The sequence below is a fragment of the Syngnathoides biaculeatus genome, chromosome 8 (assembly GCF_019802595.1).
Source record: "Syngnathoides biaculeatus isolate LvHL_M chromosome 8, ASM1980259v1, whole genome shotgun sequence".
Lineage (NCBI taxonomy): Eukaryota > Metazoa > Chordata > Actinopteri > Syngnathiformes > Syngnathidae > Syngnathoides > Syngnathoides biaculeatus.
In genome coordinates this window covers 13,985,231-14,011,808 of record NC_084647.1, presented here as the reverse complement: position 1 = coordinate 14,011,808, position 26,578 = coordinate 13,985,231, and the positions used below count along the sequence as shown (strand labels likewise).

The 26,578-nt window shown below is 44.8% G+C and overlaps 1 protein-coding gene and 1 non-coding gene across 2 annotated transcripts in view; both read right to left on the bottom strand.

The window, feature by feature from the left end:
• Window positions 1-22,281, bottom strand: part of pcp4b (Purkinje cell protein 4b) — a 46,772-nt gene extending 24,491 nt beyond the window's left edge. Inside the window, exons 1-3 of the mRNA XM_061827386.1 lie at window positions 21,970-22,281; window positions 18,758-18,887; window positions 10,497-10,762 (exon numbers count right to left, since the gene is read on the bottom strand). Of these exons, the coding sequence (XP_061683370.1) occupies window positions 10,497-10,625 (129 nt within the window). The 5' untranslated portion in view covers window positions 10,626-10,762; window positions 18,758-18,887; window positions 21,970-22,281. The remainder of the gene's footprint in view (window positions 1-10,496; window positions 10,763-18,757; window positions 18,888-21,969) is intronic.
• On the bottom strand, window positions 2,180-2,252 carry trnat-ggu (transfer RNA threonine (anticodon GGU)). Its single transcript has one exon. It is a non-coding gene; the product is annotated as a tRNA-Thr (tRNA).
• Window positions 22,282-26,578: the final 4,297 nt, after the last annotated feature.

Here is a 26,578-nt window from a genome sequence, read left to right as displayed (position 1 = left end):
AAATTACAACTACTGTTAATATGCACACTTGTAGATGACAAACTGAAGTTACATTTCCTCAAGAAATCTGAGTTTGTTTTGGAAAATAAATTAAAAAGATATAGGCTCCAGCACTCTCTGCGAGCCTTGTGAGGATAGGCGGCAAAGAAAATGGATGGATGGAATTAAAAACTTTCATTAAATCTAAAGACTTTCCTAAAGATAGTCACTGATGTTGTAGTGGTACACACGCCTGCATTTGGTGCAGGCAGCGTGGGATCGATTCCCGCTCAGTGATGCTGTTGATATCTACTTTGCGACTGACTGGCGACCAGTTCAGGGTGTCGTCTGCCTTTTCCCTGAAGCTGGCTGGGATAGGCTCCAGCTTTCCCACAACCCTCGTGAGGATAGGCGGCTTGGATAATGACATGACATTGACATTCCAAAAGTACTTGTTTAAAAAAAGGGTCACGTGTATTTTTTCAATTAATTACAGTATAATTTTAGTGCTCTGGCCCCTTTAAACTTAAATTAGGTTGTGTGTGGCATTTTGACACCCTTGACATACGATCTCTGTTGCCCCCACCTCCTTTCCATCCGCCACCATGCCATCCGACAACATTTTTATTCTGTTTTACAGGACAGCTGTGGGGGAGGGAGAATCTTTGGAAGAGGTAATTATTAGTTTCTGCTACACAACTAATCCATCCATCCATTTTCTTAGCTGCTCATCCTCACAAGGGTCGCAGGGAGCGCTGGAGCTTATCCCAGCTGTAATGGGGCAGGAGGCAGGGTCCACCCTGAACTGGTTGCCAGCCAATCGCAGGCCACATTGAGACAAACAGCCGCACTCACAATCACACCTCGGGGCAATTTCGCGTGTCCAATTAATGTTGATTGTTTTTGGGATGTGGGAGGAAACCGGAGTGCCCGGAGGGAACCCACGCAGGCACGGGGAGAACATGCAAACTCCACACAGGCGGGTCCGCAAGACGCAGAGGATGGGTGAAGTCTGTCTTCACCCTTGAAAGTCTGCTGGGATTGACTCCATCTCCCTTTGGCCCCGAAAAGGATAAACCGTGAACAAAATTGTTGGATTGACGGCGTTCATGAGATTTTGCAGGTGTTCCGGTCTGCAATTATTGCATGATCCTGACAAAACCAGTCCAAACAAGAACGGCTACATCCAATTAAATTTGATTCGGTCATTAGAGACCACGAATGCAGCCCACTAAAGTTTCGGGGGGAAAAAAGCAGGCTTGCAAATTTAGTGCTTTTAAAAAGTCAACCAGTCTCTAAGGAACGGGATCCATCTGCTCGTTCAATGGCAAATATTATCGCAACTCCCAACGTGGGAGGCCAAGACAACAGAATGACACAATCCACAAAAGTCCCCTGATCCCGCAGAACACGCACTAAAGCTGCTTAACATCCGAACAGAGCGACACACCAGTTCCTCTTGGGGCTTTGCCAATCTGCAGAGACGAGGGCCGACTTATCTCGTGGCCTCCGCGGGGGCGCAAATGCAGATTTCCACTCTCAGATACATTTGGTGGATTAAAGGCTTCGTGGCGCTGATGGTGAAAGCCTCGGGTGTCACTTTTCCAACGGGATGGCGAGCGAGTGCTTGAACCCAGGGAGGAGAACGGGACCAATCCAATGGCAAACAGCGGGAAGACTAATGGCGGAAATGTCCCCTTGCCGGTCAATGAACACCAAACCCACCTGCGTTGTCTCACGCCGTTATTAGTGAACTGTGGTCAATAAAGCTCAAACTGAAAAAAGTGCAGTAAAGCCTCGGTTCTCGAACGTCCCCCGTTTTCGAACAAATCGGTTTTCAAATGAAAATGTCGCGATTTTTCTCGCTTCTGTTTTCAAATGAAAATCGGTACTCAAACGCCCCCGGCAAGAACCGGAAATATCATATTGCGCGCGGCCAGATCAGCTGACCCGCGATGCGCTTTGTTGAATTCCCAGCGTACTTTGATTATTGTGTATACCGCAGCCTCTGTACACGGACGTGTCCCAGTAGTGACTGTTATTTTTCTTCTTATCAAGGACGACCGTGTGTGTGTGTGTTTCTTTCGGCTTGTCCCTTTCGGGGTCGCCACAGCGTGTCATCTCAGATGAACGCATATATATGTTTGGCACAATTTTTACGCCGGATGCCCTTCCTGACGCAACCCTTCTCAGGGAGTGGAGGCCCCAGTGGGATACGAACCCACAACCTCTGGTTTACCAAACCAGTGCTCTAACCACTGAGCTACGGGGCCTCCTTATTAACCCCCAATCGTGGCTCCAAACAAGGCAAGTTGCTTGTTTGAAGTTTTTCTTTGTTGTTCATCAAAAAATGTTTACAAGGCTGGGGGCCGAGTTGCTACAGATACGGCAATTCGCTCACAGCCTAGCGTACTCTACTACTAAAGCATACATTTTAAAATAAATATATTTCTTAAATTATTTTATTATATGAAATATTTAAAATATACATGTATTTATTTATTATCAGGAAAAGCTTTAAAAATGCTTTAAAATGCCTAAAATTTTAGCCTGTGAACGCATTATTTCTTTTTCCATTCATTGTAATGGGAAACATCAATTTGGTTTTTGAACAAATTACTTCTCGAACTGTTTTCTGGAACGAATTGTGGTCAAGTAACTAAACCGAGTTATCACTGTACTTTTTTTTTTTTTTTTTGTGCGTTCCATAAGGATGTTCCTGGCCACCAAGATGCTTTCCCCCACCTTTTAATCGTAGCACAGTTCTGTGCTGTTTGTCTCTTTTGTGCCAACGATCCGTGCAAAGCTCTCACTGCATCCCGCCTAAAATTTCAGCCCAATTACTTAGAGGAATCCATCGTCTGCTTAAAGTGAATTAAATAGTCAAATGGGCAAATTTAGAGTTCCTGTCGGTCTGTTGAATTTAAGCCACTCCAATGTAACACAAGAGTAATTATGAATCGTCAGAAAGCGCTACATCATCATAAAGAAAAAAACTTTCCGGTCAGTCCGGAACCAAGCGCATGTAAATTTGCAATCATACCAATAAAATGCTCGCAATCCATCATCGTGTCACTCTCCAAATACACATCTAGTGTACTCACCGCACACTTAAATATGGTTACAATCTATTCAGATTCAATATTCAAAATTATCCCTTTACAAAGAGAATATCATGAGGTTCTTTTTTTTTATAAGTTTTTCAATGACAAACTGATTTCTACATTAGCAAAGTATGGGAAATTGTTGACATTGTTTTATTTTTTGCTGACTAGCAGGCTTACCAAATATATATATATATATATATATATATATATATATATATATATATAATATTCGAGAGCAAATGGTCTGTAGAGAAGAAATTAAAAGTGTAGCTCAAATTTATTGTTTTTTGTTGATGAGGTTTCCAAGTGGGACAGTGACCAACATGACCAGTAGGAGGAGCTGTGGGGGGGAAATGAACTAGTTGCAAGTAGACTTTTTGTTGGCCATTTGAGAAAAGAATCTCCTTCATGGTTCTATGATTGGCCGGGGCCCAAAGTCAGCTGCCGTAGGCTCACTCGGGACCGGAGTGAAGACAAGCGCTCGAAAAAAAAGAAATAGATGGATGGATCTCTTTATTGTCAGAGTCAAAATTGCATTACACCCGTAACCCCTCTCGGTCCAGCCACGTGCTGAGGAAGCCAATGTGCTGAAGAAAAGTTTTTGTGTTTTTTTTTTTTGTGTGGGGGGGGGGGGGGGATCGCAAAGTTATATCTGTCTTCGCCAGATTGCTTTCGGAGCGTAAAAGCCAGAAAGACACTCCTCGAAACTAGAAAAGTTCCACACATCATGACTTGAAAATAAACGACTCATGCTGACATTTTTGGGAATATTCACCCTTGATGACGGTCGGCTCAGGATAAATTGCATACAGATAACGAAGACTAAACATTAAGCGTTGTGATATGAATGCCGGCGGATCAGCTGGAAAGCGTTGGACTCACAGTTCTGAGGTCGCAGGTTCGATCCCTTACCCGCCTATGTGGAGTTTACATGTCCTCCCCGTGTTTGTGTGGGTTTTCTCCAGGCACTCTGGGTTCCTCCCACATCCCAAAAACACGCAACATCAATTGGACACATCAAATTGCCCAAAGGTGTTATTTATTATGAGTTCGGTTGTTTGTCTCCATGTGCCCTGTGATTGGCTGGCAACCAGTTTAGGGTGTACCCCGCCTCCTGCCCGTTGACAGCTGCGATAGGCTCCGGCACCATTCGCCAGAAACCCAACATCGTGTTGGACGGCTTCCCGCCTCCGGTAGCCGAATCCGAAAGACAACTCCCGCGGCCCGTGAGATCGACACTATCGCAACTCCGTTCGGGCTGGTGTCACAAGCTCAACAACTATCAGCATCGACTCGACAACAACATCGGCGATAAATGCCAATCGTGTGACGTCGCCCCCGCACCCCACGATACGCGTCATCTCTTCAATTGTGCTTAAAAACCGACCACGCTGAAGGCGGAAAACCTGTGGAGCTCCCCGGCCGATCTGGCTCACTTTCTGGACCTTGATACGGAATAACGACCGTCGTACTTAGCTACAAGAACAACATGGGCTCCAGCACTCCCCGCGTCCCTTGTGAGGATAAGCAGCTAAGAAAATGGATGGATGGATATGAATGCCTCTCAGTGTCCTTTATGTGCATTATAGCGTGTATTATACTCTTGGCAAAGTGTTGTTTTGATACTTCTTATTTAATTTTCACACATTTTTAAATGTTAAGGCAGCTCTATTGATAATTGGAGATGTGAAATCAAATATGAGTTGTACAGTTTTAGCATAATTTTGAACATAACGTATGCTTTGTTGCTTGTTCCGCTCACAGGAATTCACGCAACGTCCGGCAGCTTTGTGGGGAATTTCCATTGGAACGTTACGTCAACGTAGCATACTTTAAAGGGTTAAATGTTATCTCGAGTAGCATCATTGGATAGTGGAAGCCCTTGATGAGTGCGACAATGTTATTATGATGTCTAGTAACGGTGTCAGTAGCTTAACCTCTTGTCTGTGCACTGGGGAGAAAAAGGGGATTAAAACATCCCAGTCAGCCATTTGCCACTATCTTTTTTTTTTTGGTTTGTTTTTTTTCTGTCGTCAGCCCGTTCATTTCTCTTTGACATGCACTAGCTGACAGAAGCTTTAGGGACTTGTTCTGATAGATTTTTATTTAATTTTTTTCTTTAAGCTCTTGACTCACTTCTCTGGTAGCACACACAAAGAGGGGAGGGGGCTTAATTAAAAAGTAAAGATGGATTGCACCTTGGGGTGCTGTGCGGCTACGCGAGTGGACGTCCAAACGGGCACAACAGCAAACGCTTCTGATACTGATGAGCGTCGTATCGAGGTTTTCCCCTTATTTACTTGGATAGATGGGGCAAAATATTACAGACAGCTCTAAGCAAGAAGCCCACCGCAGCAGACTGCAACCACATTAATAAACATCCATCCATCTATTCTATTAAATTAATACGCCTGAATACCAAATAGAACCTCATTACTACCGCCAAAGAGATGGTGTTTTAATTACTATGACTTCAGTTTTTTCATGCATTGACATTCCGTTTATATAAACGGGCATTTTTAAGAATGTCCGCCTATGATTGTGTTGTAATATGGGGTACGGGACTATAGGGTACCGAATCCCCCGATACGAGCTGTTTGGTCCCTGTACGACCGCTGTCAGAGTTTGGTCCGCATTGCCTCTGTCCCTTTGTCACCAATTTTGTTCAAAACTTTTATGGACAGAATTTCTAGGCGCAGCCGAGTTGTAGAGGGTGTCCGGTTCGGTGGCCTCAGTATTGCATCTCTGCTCTTTGCAGATGATGTGGTTCCGTTGGCTTCATCAAGCCGTGATCTCCAGCTCTCACGACTGCGAAGCGGCTGGGATGAGAATCGGCACCTCCAAATGCGAGACTACGGTCCTCAGTCGGATAAGGGTGCCGTGCCCTCTCCGGGTCGGGGATGAGATCCTGCCCCAAGGGGAGGAGTTCAAGTATCTTGGGGTCTTGTTCACGAGTGAGGGAAGAATGGAGCTGGAGATCGACAGACGGATGGGTGCAGCGTCTGCAGTGATGCGGACTTTGTATCGCTCTGTTGTGGTAAAGAAGGAGCTAAGTCAAAAGGCGAAGCTCTCAATTTACCAGTCGATCGACGTTCCTACCCTCACCTATGGGCACGAGCTGTGGGTCGTGACCGAAAGAACAAGATCCTGGATACAAGCGGCCGAAATGAGTTTCCGCCGTAGGGTGTCCGGGCTCTCCCTTAGAGATAGGGTGAGAAGCTCGGTCATCCGGGAGGGGGTCAGTGTCGAGCCGCTGCTCCTCCGCATTGAGAGGAGCCAGATGAGGTGGCTGGGGCATCTGATTCAGATGCCTCCCTGGTGAGGTGTTCCGGGCATGGTCCACCTGAAAAGAGACCCCGAGGACAACCCAGGACACGCTGGAGAGACTATGTCTCTCGGTTGGCCTGGGAACGCCTCAGGATCCCTTCAGAAGAGCTGGAAGAAGTGGCTGGGGATAAGGGAAGTCTGGGTATCCCTGCTGAAGCTGCTTCCCCGTGACCTGACCCGGAAAAGTAGTTAATGCATGGATGGAAGTCACACATTTATGAGGCCTTCAAAATGTAACAACTTTCATACGGGTGTGATGACAATTTCAGATTTGCCACCAATTTTACTTGAACATGAAGAAACTCAAATGACTTTTCAGACACTTATTGTGAAAGTAGAAATGCATTTTTTTTCCATGCTATTAAAAACAGGGTCCTATGAATATATATATAACATCAATGTGACTAACAATCCAGTGACATGGTAATGAAGAGGTATAGGGCCCATCGCACTGGAGGACGCGGTGAAATATTGCTTAGGCTCTCACCAGGTCGCCATCTCGCGGAGGGAAATTCGGAAGTTGCCACGTTGCCATAGCGCCGTGAAGTACTCCCACATGTGAGACATGAAAAAGTCTTGAGTCTCCCCCACCCCACAAAAAAAAAAAAAAAGATTTAATGTGACTCCCTGGCAACCCAACTTGTCTCAAGGAGATATCACAAAGATGGATGGATGGATGGATGGACATCTATATCCATCTATTTTCTTCACCGCTTATCCTCACGAGGGTGGCGGGAAGTGCCGGAGCCTATCCCAGCTGTCAACAGGCAAGAGGCGGGGTACACCCTCAACTGGTTGCCAATCAATCGCAGGACACATGAAGACAAACAATCGCACTCACAGTCAGACCTATGAGCAATTTAGAGCGTCCAATTAATGTTGCATGTTTTTGGGATGCGGGAGGAAACCAGAATGCCGGGAGAAAACCCACGGAGGCATGGGGAGAACATGCAAACAACCCCCAGGCGGGGCCGGGATCAAACCCGGGTCCTCAGAATTGTGAGGCCAACGCTTCATCAGCCGATTCACCGTGCCACCGGACATGTATACTGTATTTCAATTGAGTAAGAAAACAAAACAATATCCTGAAAAGTAAAAGGTAAAAATAATCAAGAATAAATGTGTACTGCACCTTAAAACAAATGGTTAGTTGCTGCCAATTTGATTTAATGACAAAAATCTGTTTATTAGGTATGCGCTACGGCCTGCCAATTCCAAAACGGTACAATAGTGATTGGATTCCGATTGATTATTTGCACGTAGGTGTGAAAGTAAATGTTGACGTTTGTCCACACGAGCCTTGTGATTGACTGACAACCTGTCAAAGACAAATTCCAACTCTTGTTTAATTTATTGCCTTCTGCAGTAGGCTCTCCAGTTACATGTGGCCCCATTGAGGACATGAAGTACAGGCACGGTAGTACTGTATACAGTAGCGTGTAGCTAATGTCGTCACTGGTGAGTTCATGCAAGCGAGCAAATTGGGGAAAAACAGTCTCGTGCTGAAGTTGGAAGGTGACTCAATCGCCTACAATTTCCTTCTTATTCCTTCAGGTCACGTTTGGAGTCAAAACTAAATATCGCGGACGTTCATCCGGCGTCACCGAGCTCTCGGGCTGTGCTGGTGACATAATCGTCTCATTCTCACCTCATCCTGTTTCCATTCACACGACATCCACTCGAATGTAACACCTTTGTTCATCAACAGGAAGTGGCGGCGTCGCTTTACTTTGTACACTGACGCCAAATCAAAGGCGCGCGATTTTGCTGCGGGTGGGGGTCGGGGGTGTGGGGTGGGGTGTGGGCATTCAATTATTCAAACATCTCCCGTTGTGTGCGTGCCCACCCAGTATGCATCTTTTATTAAGCCGCCCGGCGAACAATTTGTCACACACAGCTCGCGGCGAAGGGTGCTGATGTCTACATTTTTCCATTTGAGGTAATGACGGACATATATTCCAATCGAGCTGCACGCTGAAAAGTAAAACTGCTTTTATTCTGAAAGCTGCTTTCCCCTGATCTGACCTTTATACGAAGGCTTCTTTGAATTGCACGAAAAGAAAACAAATATATAAGGTAAGAAAATGCTGCAAAAAAAAAAAAAAAAAAAAAAGGCTGCCAATCGGATGCTTGTCCTGATGCGATCTTCACTGGATGAAGTATATGCAGTATATGGAAATCACATTGCTGCCTCTTCTCTGCAGTAGCAAGTGTCTGACTCTTCAGCTGTAATGAGCCATAACAGCAAAAGCAAATTTTGGGGTTTTGCAGCTGCTCTAATACACTACAATATGTCAACACCAAGTGCTAGTAGACGCGGGTTTGGGAATGGCAGACCTCCAGCTTCACACTTGTGCTAATGTGTCAATTTACCCGCTTATTAAACTAAGTCCACGTCCGACAAGTTCTCTAAGGCGCACTAAAAAGTGAAAGATTGTACTTTGTGGTTGTTGTGGTGTCCAAGTGCAATACTCGGGAGTTTCTAACATGGAAAGTCAGTTTTCTTAACCAGCTATCGGAAATAATGGGAACTATATAGGCAATAAAGAGTAGCTAATGACATCCATCCATCCATTTTCTTTGCTGCTTATCCTCACGAGGGTCGCGGGGAGTGCTGGAGCCTATCCCAGCTGTCAACGTGCAGGAGGCGGGGTACACCCTGAACTGGTTGCCAGCCAATCACAGGGCACGTAGAGACAAATAGCTGCACTCACAATCACACTTTGGGGCAATTTCGAGTGTTCAATTAATGTTACATATTTGAAGGATCTGGGAAGAGACCGGAGTGCCCGGAGAAAATCCAAGCAGGTACGGGGAGAACGTGCAAACTCCACACAGGCTGGTCCGGAATTGAACCTGGGACCTCAGAACTGTGAGGCCAACGCTTAAACCAGCTGATGGCATAGTTTGTGATTTCCCCATCTTAAACATTGTGTAGGAGAATAGTGCAGTAAAACTGCAGATTCATTCACATTCAAGACGACTCCCTAAAATTAAAAAAAAACAAAAAAATTGCACAATGATGTTGATGAATGTGCTTTTGTGCAGCATGACATAATTCTAACCCTTGAAAACATTCACAGACAACATTTTCACACATCACGAGAATGCCCAGCAACAGCATAAGATATTTGCAAATGGTCATTCAAATCTTTCATAAACAGTATAATTGTAATATTATGCTGGGCCTAACGATGAATTGCTTCCACTTCAATATTTTATCTTCAATATTATTTCAACTTGGCGTTGGACATCTTGTGTCATCTTAAGATATTGTATTTCAAAGTAGTTGTCACAATAAAAAAAAGTTGGTAAAATAAAAAGACAGCAAGAAGATACATGAATTGTTTAAGTCACCTTGATTATTATTGTCCAGGGATTTCAAAACAAAAATGGCAAAATCTAAAAAAAAAAAATCATTTTTAAAAAGAAAATATTTCATCGAGCAGCAGGGTGGGGCAACTGTTTAGAGCGTTGGCCTCACAGTTCTGAGGACCAGGGTTCAACTACCAGCCTCGCCTGTGTGAAGTCTCCAGGCACTCCGGTTTCCTCCCACAACCCCAAAACATGCAACATTATTTGAACACTCTAAATTGCCCCAAGGTGTGATTGTGACTGTTGTTTGTCTCCACGTGCCCTGCGATTGGCTGGCAACAAGTTCAGGGTGTACCCCATATCCTGCCCGTTGACAGCTGGGATAGGCTCCAGCACTCCCTGTGACCCTTTTGAGGATAAGCGGGTTGGAATATGGACATGGAGTGCAAAAATTCCACCTTCATGCAATGAATCGTTTTCCGTGGCTTTATTATTCATGTCCACTTGTCAGCAGCGTTTGACTGGTGACTGACCCCGAGAAACAACCGAGATCCGTGCGTAAAAACCGCGACTGGCACCCCGAGGCGAGCCGAGTAAAAACCGGAGATGCGAGCAAAACGTCGCCAAAAAAAAAAAAAAAAAAAAAAAAAAAACGACCACTAAAGAGAAATCAATCTCCCATTGCAGCGTCCTCGTCGATGCCGCCTCCCGTTTCTGCGCTTTTACGGCGACGACCGTGCGTCAAAATCGGCAAATGAGTCGCCTTACCTCGCTCATGGTGCACCTTGAGGTGGAGCTCGGCGCTTCTTGGAACGGGTTCGCTTCCGCGGAGAGTGGCTGGGCGCGAGCGCGCGAGCAAGCTTTTATAAAGTCGTCAAGGCGACTCCTCCGTGTCATCACGCCACCGATAAACCAATAGCAGCGCCGCGGGCGGGCGAGCGGCTCTCCCCGAAGTTGCCACCCAACTCCTTCGGCCGTCCATCATGTGGCCGGCCGCGCGCGGTGGAAGCCCCCCTCCTGACGCCATCCTTGCCCTGAGGGCGAGAGCCGCATATTCGTCAATCATTTCTGAAATATTCCATGGGAAATAACATTTGCGCGCCTGCAGCTTTCATTTGTGACAAACGCACATTTGCAACTGTCAGTCAAGGACTCTTATTAGGATTTATGCTCATCTCTCAAATATGATGCTTTCACAAACATTATAAGGTCATTATTATTATCCATCCAGCCATTTTCTTCACCGCTTATCCTCACGAGGGTGGCGGGAAGTGCCGGAGCCTATCCCAGCTGTAATGGGGCAGGAGGCGGGGTCCACCCTGAACTGGTTGCCAGCCAATCGCAGGGCACATGAAGACAAACAATCACACTCACAGTCACACCTATGAGCAATTTAGAGCGTCCAATTAATGTTGCATGTTTTGGGGATGTGGGAGGAAACCGGAGTGCCCGGAGAAAACCCACTCAGGCATAGGGAGAACATGCAAACTCCACACAGGCTGGGCCGGGATTGAACCCGGGAGTCATTATTACTGTTATTATTATTATTATTACAAATTATGCTCAGTTTGGTTTGAGAGGTTGTCATTCAACAACAACAAAAAAATTGTGTTCTGGTAGTTTTAGGTTTACATCGCTCAGTGGGATCTTTTCTGCTTGCCTAAACATATCAAAATATGTCTGTAGCATTCTGCACATGTTGAAAGATTTAAAGTCCCAGTAAAGTGAAATAATAGATTCATCCATCCATTTTCTGTGCCACTTATGCTCACAAGGGTCACGGGAGTACTGGAGCCTATCCTGGCTGGCATTGGACGAGAGACAGGGTACACTTTGAACTGGTCACCAGCCAATCGCAATTTCAAACTATCAAGTGTTTTCCTGATTTTTTTTTTTTTTTTGGGGGGGGGGGGGGTTTATGGCTAAAACACGCCCAGTGACGCACTTCAGTATCTGTCATGACTTGTGAAGAATTTGAACAGCCCCATGAGGTACTGTAGCATGGTGACGGGTCAGCAGTCCGTTTTACTTTGCATTACGTCATGTTCCACTCGACTGTGAAATGACAACCAAATATCAAAATTGGTCCCTACAAGCTAAACCGAAAGACTGGAAGGAGAAAAGCACCAAAAGAAAAATGAATTTAAAGAAAGGAGAACAGGACCACAGATGGAGTTTTGATGGACGGAGGAAGTCGATTAAAAAAAAAAAAAAAAGTCCAACATCTTTGACCGGACCAGCGTGTCCCTGATTAACTGTCAACGCGTCCGACGAGCTGCATTCACTCCCAAACCGGCTTTGGCCTCTCCGTTCCGCAGATACGTTCTTCAAAATGTTCCTCCGCTGAGAGTTGAAAGGGCAGAAGTTTGTTTATTCTCTGCCAAATGTAACAGATGGTAGCAAAGCTTCTGCGTTCACCAAAAGCGCGCTACAGTGCGGCGGCGGAAATGAACGATTATAAAAATGAAACTGCCCCTCACGGGCGCATCTCCTGCGGGCTGACCGCCGAGACGCCCTGCGGCTAACGGGGAGGGACTGCGGAAGTGCCCTTGAAGAGTTTACGTGTACTGTACATTCGAGTCCATCTGTCCCTTTTCTTTTGCCGCTTATCCTCACGAGGGTCGCGGGGGCGTGCGGGAGCCTATCCCGGCTGGGGTACACCCTGAACTGGTTGCCAGCCAAACACAGGGAAGATAGAGACAAACAGCCGCACTCACAATCACACCTAGGGGCAATTTAGAGTGTCCCATTCAGGTTGCATGGGCCAGGATCGAACCCGCGTCCTCAGAACTGTGAGGCCAATGCTTTACCAGCTGATCCACAGTGCCGCCTGTACATTTGAAATGTTTTTAAAAGATGAAGATGGCAAAATTGACGTGAGGATTTAATAATATGACAACACGATGGGCGCTTTTGAGTAACATGCATTGGATACGCAATAAAGCAAGGGCGTCAAACTCATTTTTTGTCGCCGGTCACATCATTGTCATTATGGTTTCCCTCAGAGGGCCGTTATGACTGTAAAACTATAAAAATCTTTAATGGCCTCATCATCATCATCATCAATTACCGACCAGATTTGGCGTCAGAAATTGTTTTTTCAACTATTGTTGATATTTGGTTATAAAAAAATGCTCATTATCTCATTGTTATCATTGATGAGGCAGCACGGTGGATCAGCTGGTAAAGCGTTGGCCTCACAGTTCTGAGGTCTCGGGTTCAATCCCGGACCTGCCTGTGTGGAGTTTGCATGTTCTTGCCAAAAAACATGCTACATTAATTGGACACTCTAAAATTGCCCATAGGTGTGATCGTGAGTGTGGCTGTTAGTTTTTATGTGCCCTGCGATTGGCTGGCAACCAGTTCAGGGTGTACCCCGCCTCCGGCCCCTCGACACCCGGATAGGCTCCAGCACTCCCCGCGACCCTCTTGAGGATAAGCGGAGAGGAAAATGGATGGATGGATTATCATTGATGATATGACAATTTGAAATTTTTGGTACAGATTTGAGCAAATATCGTGGATGTTGACACATGTGATTTACTTTCATGGGGCACATAAAATCATGCGGCGGGGCCAATCTGGCCCCCGGGCCTTGAGTTTGACACCAGCGCTATAAAGCATCCATCTATGCATGCACGCATGTGCCTGGCAACATAAGCAGAGCTTGTGTAACAGCAGCCATTAGGGCTGAAAAAAAAATAAAAGAAGAGACATGAGAAGGGAAAAAGGAACTATTGATTTTGTCTTCAGGGAGGCACGCTGACGTATTTCTAAACAGGCAGCGGTGGGAAGCAAGTGGATCTACCAAGCGAGTGGATCCCCATTTCGGGAAACCGAAGACAGTCCCACAGGAGACGTCGAGCATCGCCACGAGGCAGATTTCTGCGTGCCGAGTGTATCATGGGAGAAACACATCGGGGGGGGGGGGGGGGGGCAGATCAAGGGAAAAGCACACACAAGCTTTTCTTTCTACTCTACCTGGTAACTACCTGATTAAAATAGCTACGGGAAGCAAACACACACTGCGGAGGAAAGGAGGCGGCGCTGGCTCTCTGCTGTGATCTCAAATGCATCATTTAAGTGATTTTTTTTTTTTGCAACAAAGACTTCCCAAATAATCATGTCTTTGCATTCATTGAACGCATACAAAACTGTTTTTTTTTTTTTTTTTTTCAAATTAAGGTGAGATAATCTGAGGTCTTTCTTTCTATTGGTTGTGTAGGTAATGTACTGTTTTACTGTACTTAATTTTTATTTAATTTTATTTTTTTTTTGTCAATTTGCTTTTACAACATGTGCAACAGAAATTTTTTTAGATGTGTTTAAAGTGTAATATCACAATGCTTAACTTGCTTCTCATGCATATATTACAGTTAAGAATTGTAAATGCCGCAACGTACATTTATGAAAAGTTTAACGATGGTTCAATTATTTCCCTTTTTATCTTCATTTTTTCTTTACGAAGACCTTCACGCAACGAGATTTAATTTTCACAACGAAGGGTTGAACGTTCACACTCTGAGGGTATATTCCTACCGTACCGGTTGCAGCAGCCATCTTTTATTTACAATGACTTACAGCCAGTTTTTCAATATTTGATGACCTCACAATACAATTTTTTTTCATGGCTGGTCACGGCAGAAAGTATTAGATGCAGTATGCTATGCGTATATCAAAAAGCATGTTCATAATGATGACATATTGTACATGCAGTCTATGTTCCTAGGAGTATTCTTCTGTGCAGCGTGCAACATCAACATGGGAACACCTACTACATGGAACAGTATACATAAAGAAATAGTACTACAGTGTGGAACGCTCCCTGGCGCCCTATTGCGCGTCTTCTCTCTGCTGATGTCCCCTGCAGGGCACGCGATTCTTTACACTCAGCTCCTGTGGCCCAAGCTGACATTAAATCTGCATCATTCTCAGCAAATCTGTGTGTAATTATGGCAATATGTGATGTTAAGGGGCCGTGAAGTGGCTTACAATTTAGACTAATCTGCGCTGAGATGCACGGAAATGCTAATTCTTTTGAGGGGACTGAGTCGAACCTCTGCTGGATGGTTTAGAAATTGGTACATTAAGCGAAGACATTGCGGGTCGAAATGACACACAGCAGCATACGTATCATGAATTCCATTCTAATCATCGTGGATGGAGAAGAGAGGAAGCTCTATAAGATGATGGCTAATGTGTGTAATAGCCAGAGGTGAAGACTTGAGTCATATTTTTTTGGACCAGAGTCATGAATTTGATGCCAACTCGACTTGGAGTAGAACAGCAATGACTCGTGACTCCACTCTGAACTTGAACGTGTGAACTTGAAAAGAGGTACTGCTGTGACCAAAGCACTGAGAAACCAAAGTTTGTAGATTCTTTCCTCATCTGTCTTCTTCTTCTTTGCCTTTCGACTTGTCCCGTCAGGGGTCACCACAGCGTGTCATCTTTTTCCATCAAAGCCTATCTCGTACATCCTTCCTCTCTAACACCCACAGTCCTCATGTCCTCCCCCACAACATCCATCAAACTTTTCTTCCGTCTTCCTCTCACTCTCTCACCTCTGAACACGTCAAACCATCGAAGTCTGCTCTCTCGAACCTTGTCTCCAAAACATCCGACTTTGGCAGTCCCTCGAATGAGCTCATTTCTAATCCTATCCAACCAGCTCACTCCGAGCGAGAACCTCAACATCTTCATTTCTGCTACCTCCAGTTCTGCTTCCTGTGGTCTCTTCAGTGCCACCGTCTCTAATGCCTACGTCATGTCCCGCCTCACCACTATTTTATAAACTTTTCCCTTCATCCTAGCGGAGACTCTTCTGTCACATAAAACACCAGACACCTTCCGGCAGCTGTTCCACCCTGCTTGGACCCGTTTCTTCACTTCCTTACCAAACTCACCATTGGTCTGTATTGTTGACCCCAAGTATTTGAAGTCGTCCACCCTCGCTATCTCTTCTGCCTGGAACTTCGCTCTTCCTCCTCCGCCCCTCTCATTCACGAACATATATTCTGTTTTCCTTCAGCTCATCTTCATTCCTCTCCTTCCCAGTGCCTGCCTCCATCTTTCTAATTTTTCCACCGCAGATCACAATATCATCTGCGAACATCATGGTCCAAGGGGAATCCAGTCTGACCTCATCTGTCAGCCTATCCATTACTACCGCAAACAGGAAGGGGCACAGACCGGATCCCTGATGCAGTTCCGCCTCCACCTTAAATTCTTCTGACGCACCAATGGCACATCTCACCGCTGTTCTGCTGCCCTCATACACGTCCTGTACTATTCTAACATATTTCTCCGCCACGCCGGACTTGCGCATGCAGTATCACATTTCCTCTCTTGGGACTCTGTCGTAGGCTTTCTCTAGGTCTACAAAGACACAATGTAGCTCCTTCTGACCTTCTCTCGACTTTTCCACTAGCATCCTCAGGGCAAATAATGCATCTGTGGTACTCTTTCTAGGCATGAAACCACGCTGTTGCCCGCAAATACTTCTGTCCTGTTCTCATCCGTATGTGTCACTTATTGATATGACAACACAACACAACGCAACGCTGTAGATCGTCCTGTTTCAATTCACATAAGAAGAAGGATGTTAACTACTGTAAAAATGGGGAAAAATTCCACAGGATATTGTGGAATCATGCGGCTTGAGGTCACGTATGCTTGTTTTTGGTTAGTATTAGCAGCTATCTTCATGAGCGATCGCGCAAAGTTACTTGGTGGAGTGGCTGTGCGTGATCTGGCCTTCCTGTACATTGCAGTTTGGTTAAGTGTGTTTTTAGTATATTTTAGTATATTTAGTTTCAGTATATCTGTTTTTATTCACGTTACACAGCGAGCATGCGTCTGACATGAAACATTGTTGATTCTTCCTCGTGTCCTTTTCTTTTTGCATCTTATAGCTCCAGCTGTGATACCACAGCCGGATGAAACTGTAGATGACAAACTTGTTCCTTGTTTTTGATGTTCACGATAAATTTTGTTTCGTTTGAAATTGTCTCACGAGGAATGTTTGTAGACAAGGAAAATGCGATATGGACAACGGACAAAGAAAAATACTGCCCTCGACTTGGGACTTAAAAGCAAAGACTTGAGATGTGTGACATGCAAAGCAGTAATAATAATACCAGTAATAATATTTGCACGTAGACATTATGCATGGCTCATCCGCAACAAACACAAATTGTATCCTCAGAAACTATCAAGGCGCTGAGTCCCTTCAATGTAACGAAACCCGTAAAAAAGAGCTTCCATCAAATGCCTAAATAATCCCGACTGTTTAAATAACCAATTTCAGTATGCGGTACCACCAAGGTTGTCATTTCCACAACATGAATGCCCGTGCGACGAAAATGCAAGGATTAGGACGGGAAGCGCATCACTTTAGCCCACAATTCCTCCCGAATAAATTGTATAAGACACTAATACTGGATCGGTTTTGTATTCCAGACACGCAACGCGCTCTTTAATCATTGCAGCGATTCAGCGTCGAGTTTCCACACGTCTTTGATACGAGTCCCACAGTAAAGCGACGAGCTTCAGAGGCGAGTCAGCCTCATTTGCCTTCGTATCAGGGTTGGCCGTTTTGCGAGCCCTGGAGCGTTTCATAGCTCCATTGAACATTTCTCGTCTTCATGCGTTTGATTAAAGTACAACCGTGCAGCGCTCACCGCAGGCCCGTTCCAAATGCGGCTTTTATAATTCAACGGTATTCTCAAAAGACAGTCACTTTGGCTGAAATACCGCAGAAGAATCAGCGAGGAAAATGAGATGGGAAATGGAAGAGCAATCGTCGGCTCTTCTTCGTGCTTCTTTGTCAGTTGGAAAAACGTTCTACGATCGTGCTGGAGTAACTTTACCAGAGAAGAAGCGTAGCTAACAAAGTGGACTAGCGGTTTGCATCTATGCCTCATAGTTGAGAGGTTCTGGTACTTTGAATCTTGACTCAAGATGTCCTGTGTCACTGTTTCCTCGTTTTAAGATTTTATCGCTGTGGATGTAGTAAGAATTGTAAAAATTTTTAGAGGTGTACAACCGGCATTTTCACAAAAACTGAAATACTGTACACCTTTCAATTTAAAGATGGAAGTTGTGTACTTCATTGTTTGATGTCTTAATAATGGTATTAGGCAAAGTGGATCAGCTGGTAAGGTGTTGGCCTCATAGTTCTGAACCCGTGTTCAATCCCAGACCCGCCTGTGTGGAGTTTGCATGTTCTCCCCGTGCCTGCGTGGGTTTTCCCTGGGCACTCCAGTTTCCTCCCACATCCCAAAACATGCAACATTAATTGGACACTCTAAATTGGCTCTAGGTGTGATTGTGACTGTTGTCTGTCTCTACTATGTGCCCTGCGATTAGCTGCCAACCAGTTCAGGGTGTACTCCGGCTCTCTCTAGTCTCTAGCAGTCCTGTGAACCTTGTGAGGATAAGTGGCTAAGAAAATGGATGGATGGATAACTGTATTAACATCAATTTTATTATATTGCTTATCTGCATTGGGGTCACGTGTACTGGACCCTCTCCCACCTGATTTTTAGTGAGAAGGCCTGGACTGATCAACCAATCGCAGGGCACATTTTGGCAAATCCACTCAAATGCAGTTCTTTGAACTATTTAATCTTTGATTAACTGAACATGCACGGTTTGGGAATTTGGGAGGAAACTGAAGAACCCGGACAGAAAGCTCACAAGCACAGAGAGAACAAGACAACTCTGCTAAGAACATCAGAATCCAGATTTTAACACCGAAGCTCCCAATTGCAAGACAGAAGTACTAACGGGGCAACCGCCATGCAGTCTCTTGGTATTGCCAGCCTTTTCAAATACTTGCATTGAAAATTGTTCATTTGTTTGAATCGTTTCCTTTGCATAACTTTGAAGCAACCAATTGCGTTCAACCTTGTAAGTTCCACTCTTTTTTTAATGTCACGGGTACGAGGATCTCGCAGACTTTCCGCATGTAATCTTCTCCCGCACGCAATCACCAGTGGAGAGGCAGCAACATAATGAAATCTTACAGTGGGACAAGGTGACAGCTCCACCTGGCTGAGATCATCTTCTTCATCACGGGGCCATCTCGCCAGTGTCAGCCCAAACCTCCTGCTGCCATCACTCTCCTCGGAACTGTTCCTTTCTGCAATATCCCATCTGCAGTGGATATGTCGTCACAAATTGCACAATATTAACACAGTTAATAGTCAGATATGCTGCGGTGCTCTTCTCAGACCACAGTCACAATAATTGTAATAATATTGTTTAATGAATACGGTAACACTCAAAGTTAATCTTCACAGCTTTAAGTGTCAAGGTATGACGTGATTCAATCACATTCTGGAAGGGAGACAAAAATAATTCTAATGCGTTAATAAAACAACTCAGTATGATCTGATTGGCCCTGCTTAATGAGATTTAGTCTTTTTTTTTTTTTTTAAACACACTATAAGGGGACATTTTATAACAAACAGTCTGTGCTAGGTCTTGGGCTTTATGTAGACCGCATGGAGCAATTTCTGAGGACAAAAATGTGTGAACATGCAACCGGTCAATATTTATAGAACATACAGTATTAAGTGGCTTGTTGCTGAACGGAATCGGTCGCACAAAATCATTTGTGACCCCTAAGCGCAATGAAATATTGCCATGATTTGCAAACCGCTAACCCAATGAATGAACAGAGAGCTGTCAAAAACGAGAAATTCCATAACAAACAAAAGAATTTGTTCCAAAGACTTCCAAGATGCCGTCATGGCATAAATGCGTTGCATGTAATAGAAATGGCTCCGTTGGCGGTCATCACTGCAACGGGAAGACTGTCATGTGCAAGGCTGGACCACGGCCAAGAAGGGCGTGGCCCGGCCACCGCTCTGAGCGGTTTCATCGATGACACCTGTCGTCGGTCACAGCGGTTTCACATGAGGGACTGTGATTAGACCAGTCAGGTCTTTGTTATGCTCTTTAGTTGACTCGTAGTTATCGGACCTTGTTTCTCGTTTTGTGGATCCTGCCTTCTTGGACTGTGATGTTGTGCACAACTTAGTTTATAATAAAGCCCATTGAACATCATGCCTTTGCCTGAGAGTCCTGCATTTGGGTACGCCCCCGCACCATTGGTTCATGACAAAGACAACAAAAACCTGCCCTAAACACACAAATACATTTGTTTTCAAATGTGTTAAACTGTGAGTGTCAGAGTACTAAAAAAGAAAACTCCCCTAACCTCCATATTAAATATTTGACTTGAGGTACCTCAAATATCTTCATCTGATATTTTTGAAAATTAATAGTGTTTTTGACTTTCCATAAACAAATGCCGTCAAAGGTCAGCTGAGAATTGAAATTTGTGAGCACACAGAGAAAAAAAAAACATTTGTCGGATCTCGGAAATTTTACAGATCCTTTTGAAACGGACTGAGAACAAGTGACTTCTAGAGACATCTTGGACAGGTAATATAGAAATAAAACAACATAGCTAACCACTAGCGCAGGAACCCAATGAAAATATAAGGATTAAAACCACACACAGTCACCACATTTAGCAGTCTTCTGTGCAGGAGCAGACGAGTACGAGTCAATTCATTTCTGCTCCGCTAGCCGACCGCAGGCTTACTAGCAGGAATGTTGCCAGTTAAAGGAAAGTGCAGATCCGCTCTTTTCATGTCTCACGGTACATGAATGTCTTTCAAAGACAGACAGCGACAAATGAAGTGCAGTCAATGCGGCCCGGTTCGCCGTGAGGCAAATTAGTGCTCTTTGCCTGAAAGGGCTGGTTTGGGTTCACTTCATCATGCCTTGCCCAGGCGAATGATCAATGCGGAAAAAGAAAAGAACAATAGAAACTGAATCCACTGTAAAATGATCTCGGGTCACCCACATCAAGACCAAAGAAGAGGTTGAATATATGTCCAGATGCAAATATGATTAATTCTACAAGCAAAGTAACAATTCAAATCTCTTAACTGTCAAGTGGGCGGGGGGGAATTGTACAAACAGTCAAATTATATTCAACTTAAATAAAACTACTCGCCCGTCGCTGACGTGATGGGAGAGCGATGTGCAGTGGAGAGGGATCCTTGCTCAAGTCTGTCTTCTTCGTGCATTTTGCTTTTTAATGTTTTCAATTGTAACAAGGGGCGGCATGGTTGATCAGCTGGTAAAGCGCTGGCCTCACAGTTCTGAAGACCAGGGTTCAATCCTGACCCCGCCTGTGTGGAATTTGCATGTTCTCCCCGTGCCTGCATGGGTTTTCTCCGGGCACTCCGGTTTCCTCCCGCATTCCAAAAACACGCAACATTAATTGGAGACTCTAAATTGTCCCAAGGTGTTATTGTGAGTGCGACTGTTTTGTCTCTTTTTGCCCTGTGGTTGGCTGGCAACCATTTTAGGGTGGACCCCGCCTCTTGCCCGTTGACAGCTGGGATAGGCTACGCCAATCGCCGCAACCCTCGTGAGGATAAGTGGCTAAGAAAATGTATGGATGGATAATTGTAACAAGAAAATAGAGTTGCAAAGTCAAATTTTCAAATGAAACATTGTGTACTCGCCAATAACTTCAACGGCAAATGAAGGAAATTTAACACAGTGGCAAATGTCCGGAGGGAGGTTGACTGCATTTGCCCGGGAGGTGAATCTCTTTACATAAAGACGATTTTGTTTTGTATGGCCATTGTCACATATTTCCACTTTGCCATCAGTGGCCCTCTTCTCATCCCATGGGTTAAAAACATCATCCATTGCGATTTCTGGATTTTTCTTTAAAGATTATCTCTCGGACAGTGGACGATGAAACTTTCAGACCCCTCCATGATTTCTAAGCGGGAGAACTTGCAATACAGCGGGGTGTTCAAATACTTATTTTCTTCACTGTATAATGGTACACTATAGTGAAGAATTGAGTTTAAGGCTGAACTCAGATGTACGAGAAATTCCATTTTCCAACTGCAGATGATTGGAACATTTGCATCCTAATGTCGACGGCATACAAAAAAGTATTTAATACAGAAATTATTGTCGCATTGTAGCCTTTCATTGCCTCAACATAACGGCTGTAAAATCAAGACGCTCAAGAGCGTGCACAGGAAATGTGCGCAGGAAGAAGGCATGCAATTATTCTGTTCCACTGCCCTTGGCTCGACCGAGAGGCGGAGGCGCCGGGGTTTGCCATTTACAGAATAATGATGTATTTCACGCAAAGTTGAAAGCACAGGCAAGTCCAAAAGAAAGAACCAAACACCTCCACAGTAGAGAGAAGACTTGATGACTCATTGGTCGATGGAAGTCAAGCCAGGAGGCCCGCGTGGCAGTCCGTCGAGTTCCGAATCCTAAATTAGGGCGCTGGATGGAAGGTTTCGGGGAGGTCTGTCAGAAAAAGCGAAGAACGGTCCTAAGCATCAGCACAAAAGATGACAGCAAAGCAAAAGGCTACGACACTGACGGATCAATACCCACGAGCGTGGAGAACAATGTATGATTATTCCTCCAATATTCTGCCATGTAAGAAAATGAAGACTTTTATGAAAACATTTCAACACAAGAATAAAATAAACCTCTAGGATTAAACACCATCTGTGATGGAATGATGGTTGACCTTAGATTTATTTTTGTTTTGAAGTAATCCCCCTGGCAACGGAATGAATTAGACACTGGGTCAAACCATTTCGGCCTTTAAATACGGAAAGAAACATTTTGCAATAATTAACAGTCAACAGCCCTCACATTATATAAAGAAACTTATAAGCACTGTACAGTGGCACCTTGACTTCTGAGTTTTTTTCCAGTTGTGTTTTTGATTCATTCTTGCGAGGCAAAATTTGAATTTGAGCGGATCCGTCTCCCCTCTAGGGAGGGGGAAAAAAATTGGGGAACTGTCGTATCCGATGGATTTTCAGATTTCTATTGAATGGAACAAATAGTCGAACACAGTACATTCAACATCAAGCCCAAGTCACTCACTTTCAGGTTTCTTTCAGTTGTTTATTTTCGCATCCCCTCGCAAAAAGATGTAAAAATAAATCAGTTGAGTTGTACAAATTCTACCTCACGTGAATGGTGGAAAAGATTTTCAAATGATTTATCGTGGCATTGCAGCAGAACAGCGGTGAGATGTGCCGTAGGTGTGTCTGAAGAATTTAAGCTGGAGGTGGGACTGCATGAGGGTTCCATGCTGAGCCCCTTCCTGCTTGCAGTAGTAATGGATAGGCTGACAGACAAGGTTAGACTGGAAACCCCTTGGACCGTGATGTTTTCAGGTGATACTGTGATCTGCAGTGAAAGCAGGGAGCGGGCGGAGGAACAATTAGAAAGATGGAGGCACGCACTGGAAAGGAGAGGAATGAAGATTAGCTGAAGTAAAACAGAACATATGTGCATGAATGAGAGGGGCGGTGGGGGAAGAATGAAGCTCCAGGGAGAAGAGATAGCGAGGGTGGACGACTTCAAATACTTGGGGTCAACAATACAGAGCAATGGAGAGTGTGGTCAGGAAGTGAAGAAACTGGTCCAAGCGGGTTGGAACAGCTGGCAGAAGGTGTCTGGTGTTCTACATGACAGAAGAGTCTCCACTCGGATGAAGGGCAAAGTTTATAAAACAGCGGTGAGGCCGGCCATGGTGTACAGATTAGAGACGGTGGCACTGAAGAAACAAAAGGAAGCAGAACTGGAGGTTGCAGAAATGAAGATGTTGAGGTTCTCGCTCGGAGTGAGCAGGTTGAATAGGATTAGCAATGAGCTAACTAGAGGGACAGCCAAAGTTGGATGTTTTGGAGACAAGGTTAGAGAGAGAGCAGACTTTGATGGTTTGGACATGTCCAGAGGCGAGAGAGTGAGTATGTTGGTAGAAGGGTGCTGAGGATGGAGCTTCCAGGCAAAAGAGTGAGAGGAAGACCAAAGAAAACGTTGATGCATGTTGTGAGGGAAGATATGAGGACAGTGGGTGTTAAAGAAGAAGATGCATGATATTGGCTTGTATGGAAAAAGATGACAAACTGTGGCGATGCCTAACAGGACAAGCCAAAAGGAACAGAAGAAGAAGAAGCAGTAGTTTTCAGTACAATATTTGGATGCTCTACCCACGAGTTTTGTTTTGTTTTTGTTTTTAACCGCAACTCTCTTCATTCTTGATATACAAAGTCTTCTTTCGTGCATTGGATAAACTATATTTATATATTCTGTGCACTCATCCGTTCGACGCCTTTGGTTGGAATCGAGTTCTTTACTGGCTGAACCACATGAAAGCAGCCATTTTTCACATTTTCCGATAACTGAACACATCACAAGAGACAACAAAACAGAACTGGACAGAAGGGGATTTTTTTTTGGTCTATTTTTTTAATCACTTTTGGGCATAAAAATGCTCAGTTTGAAGTTCATGACCGTGTCATCGTTTTTGGTTGTTTTTGAAGTCGTCGTACTCTGCCCTGCATCACACACAGAAGCATAGATCATGTGTGAGAGTTACATGAATCGTTTCTATGTTTTTAGATGGGGGATCTTGCTCTGCGCACTAGAACCGTTTCTTTCTGGCAAGTATGAATGACTGAATGCGATCTGACATAACACGGTGAGTCACAAACAGAGTGGAGGAAACGGAGACAGCATGGGATTGGAAATGGCTCCAAGGCAGCGGAATTACTCCGCTCAGCCAGGCAGCAGAATTTCCTCGGTGATGATACCCGTTGCACTGTCGCCAAGGCCACTAAATCAGCTGCAGTGAGCCGCCCCATAGGAAAAGAAATGTATTACAGCATATCAAGTTTCTTTATTTTTTTCCCCCCGCTTTTGAATGAACTACCCTTCGTCACATACTACGATAACTACCCTGTGAATCCCATACATCCGACTTCATGCACGATGTTGAGCGTGAACAGTCGCATTAACAATTTTTAGCCCATTCGCTGCTAATTGCATTTAATAACCCGGGCCGGGACACATCGTGGCGCTGGGTTGCCCTCGTTGAGTGTGGGCTTGAAAGCAGAGGCTGACGCTCGGGAGAACGTGCTAAGTTATTCATCTGTGCTGCTGTTCCGTTTCTAGCCTGGGAGCCCAAACAAAGCAGAGATCACCTAATTGGCCCTGACCGAGGCTAACAGGCCCGTTTGAATCAAGTGATCCGCAGTAGAAGCGGCGGAGCTTTTATACATAACTAGGCACTGCTAGGCACCAATATACATAAAGCTGACAATGCTCTCTCTGAGTTTGTTTCAATGTCATGTTGGTGAAAGAGGACACTTTGCGTTAAGGCTTGTGGTACCATCAGCAGGGGACAATTTAAATCTGTTTGGACTCCACAAAGAACAGTTCTACGCATACCTCAGCAAAAACAATGTATTTCTGGTATTGGCACATGTGTGCGCCTCTCCAGAAAGTCCCGATTTGTTGTTAGGATCCGAAACAGGTCAGTAGTCCTAGCATGACTGCTAACAGTAGCATGATGGAACATTCCAGTCAAAGTCTTACAGGCAGCTGAGGCTCCCTGTGGGGTTGATGCAGGCGAAATTAAAAGCCATCTTGAATTTAATATATTTTGAGTCCCTATTATATATTTTTATTTTAAGTGTGACGTTGATATAATGGTCGTGACAACAAATCACCTCAGCTTCTACATCAGTTTTAGAAAAGTCTAGTATGATAACGCCTCTCCGAGGTAACACGGGCAGAAAGTGTGCCATATCGTTCACGCTTTCTAGTTTGGGGGAGCAATAATCTCGAATATAATGTGTTGTAAGTACCACAGTTATGTTGATGTGGTCCAACCCTGACCAGAAACAAGTCTTACTCACAGCAAAGCGGACCAAACTCTGACACAGGTTATACAAAGACCAAAGAGCTCACATCAAGGGGTTCAGCACCACATACTACCGAAGCACCCGCAAGTCATCAGGAAGTCATTTTCCACGGCCACCCAGAAATACTACCACTCCAGAATTTTTGCCTTAGTTTAGTGACCACCAAAGCCAAGTTCCGCTTGGGCGGCCAGTACGCATCAGTTCCTTCAGAGTCCCACATGCCAAAAAGGCCCAATAGGACTCCTTCAGCTTGACTACATCCCTTACCAGTGGACTCTACCAACTGGTTCGAGGACTGCCGCCACAACAGCCCCCGACAACCTAACGGCCGCAGTTACAGTCGTCCCCTCCTTACCCCGGTATGTGGGTGAAGTTCTGTCAGAGGTTTGAGTTGTGTTCCCCTCTTGATCTATCGGTGATGCATTTCCATTTTGTCTTAAAATATTTTTTTTTTCCTCAGGGATTTGTACATAAAGACAAACACATGACATCAAACCAAAGGGAAGCAATAGTGCACTGAGTACAATTCATGTGGTTTTATTCTTAGTTTTTGACTATTACAACATCGCCGTGGACCCTAATGAACAGGAACTGGAAGAGAGACTATAACAAGCCACTTGAGATGGCATGCAAGGCCCCAGAGAGCCATTATCCAAACTTTCCATTTTAAATACGGACCAAGAAAACAGTATTGGGATGTATTGTTAATTGCAAGCAGGAAGTTGTTGCGGCGTCTTGGGAGCTGCATTCACTGATGGTTCGGTTCTGTTTAGGAGATTTCTATGATTCATATGTAGTGTATGCGGGAAGTACCTTGCGGGCAACATTTGAAAAACAAGTTTGCACGTTGCTCAAGTCAATGGCGCATATTCAGTAGACAAGAGCAAGCATGGGAACTGTTGTTGTTGTAGCCAGGCAATCGCACTGTTCAGTCGACTTCTATTTTCAGGAAGGCAGCGATTTCCTTCAGTCATTTCCACAGGTCCATTAGGGTCAGGGTAGCGGGAGCCGCTGCGCAGTTGAAGAAGTGCTGCGTGTCGTGAGGACCCCTGCCCGCAT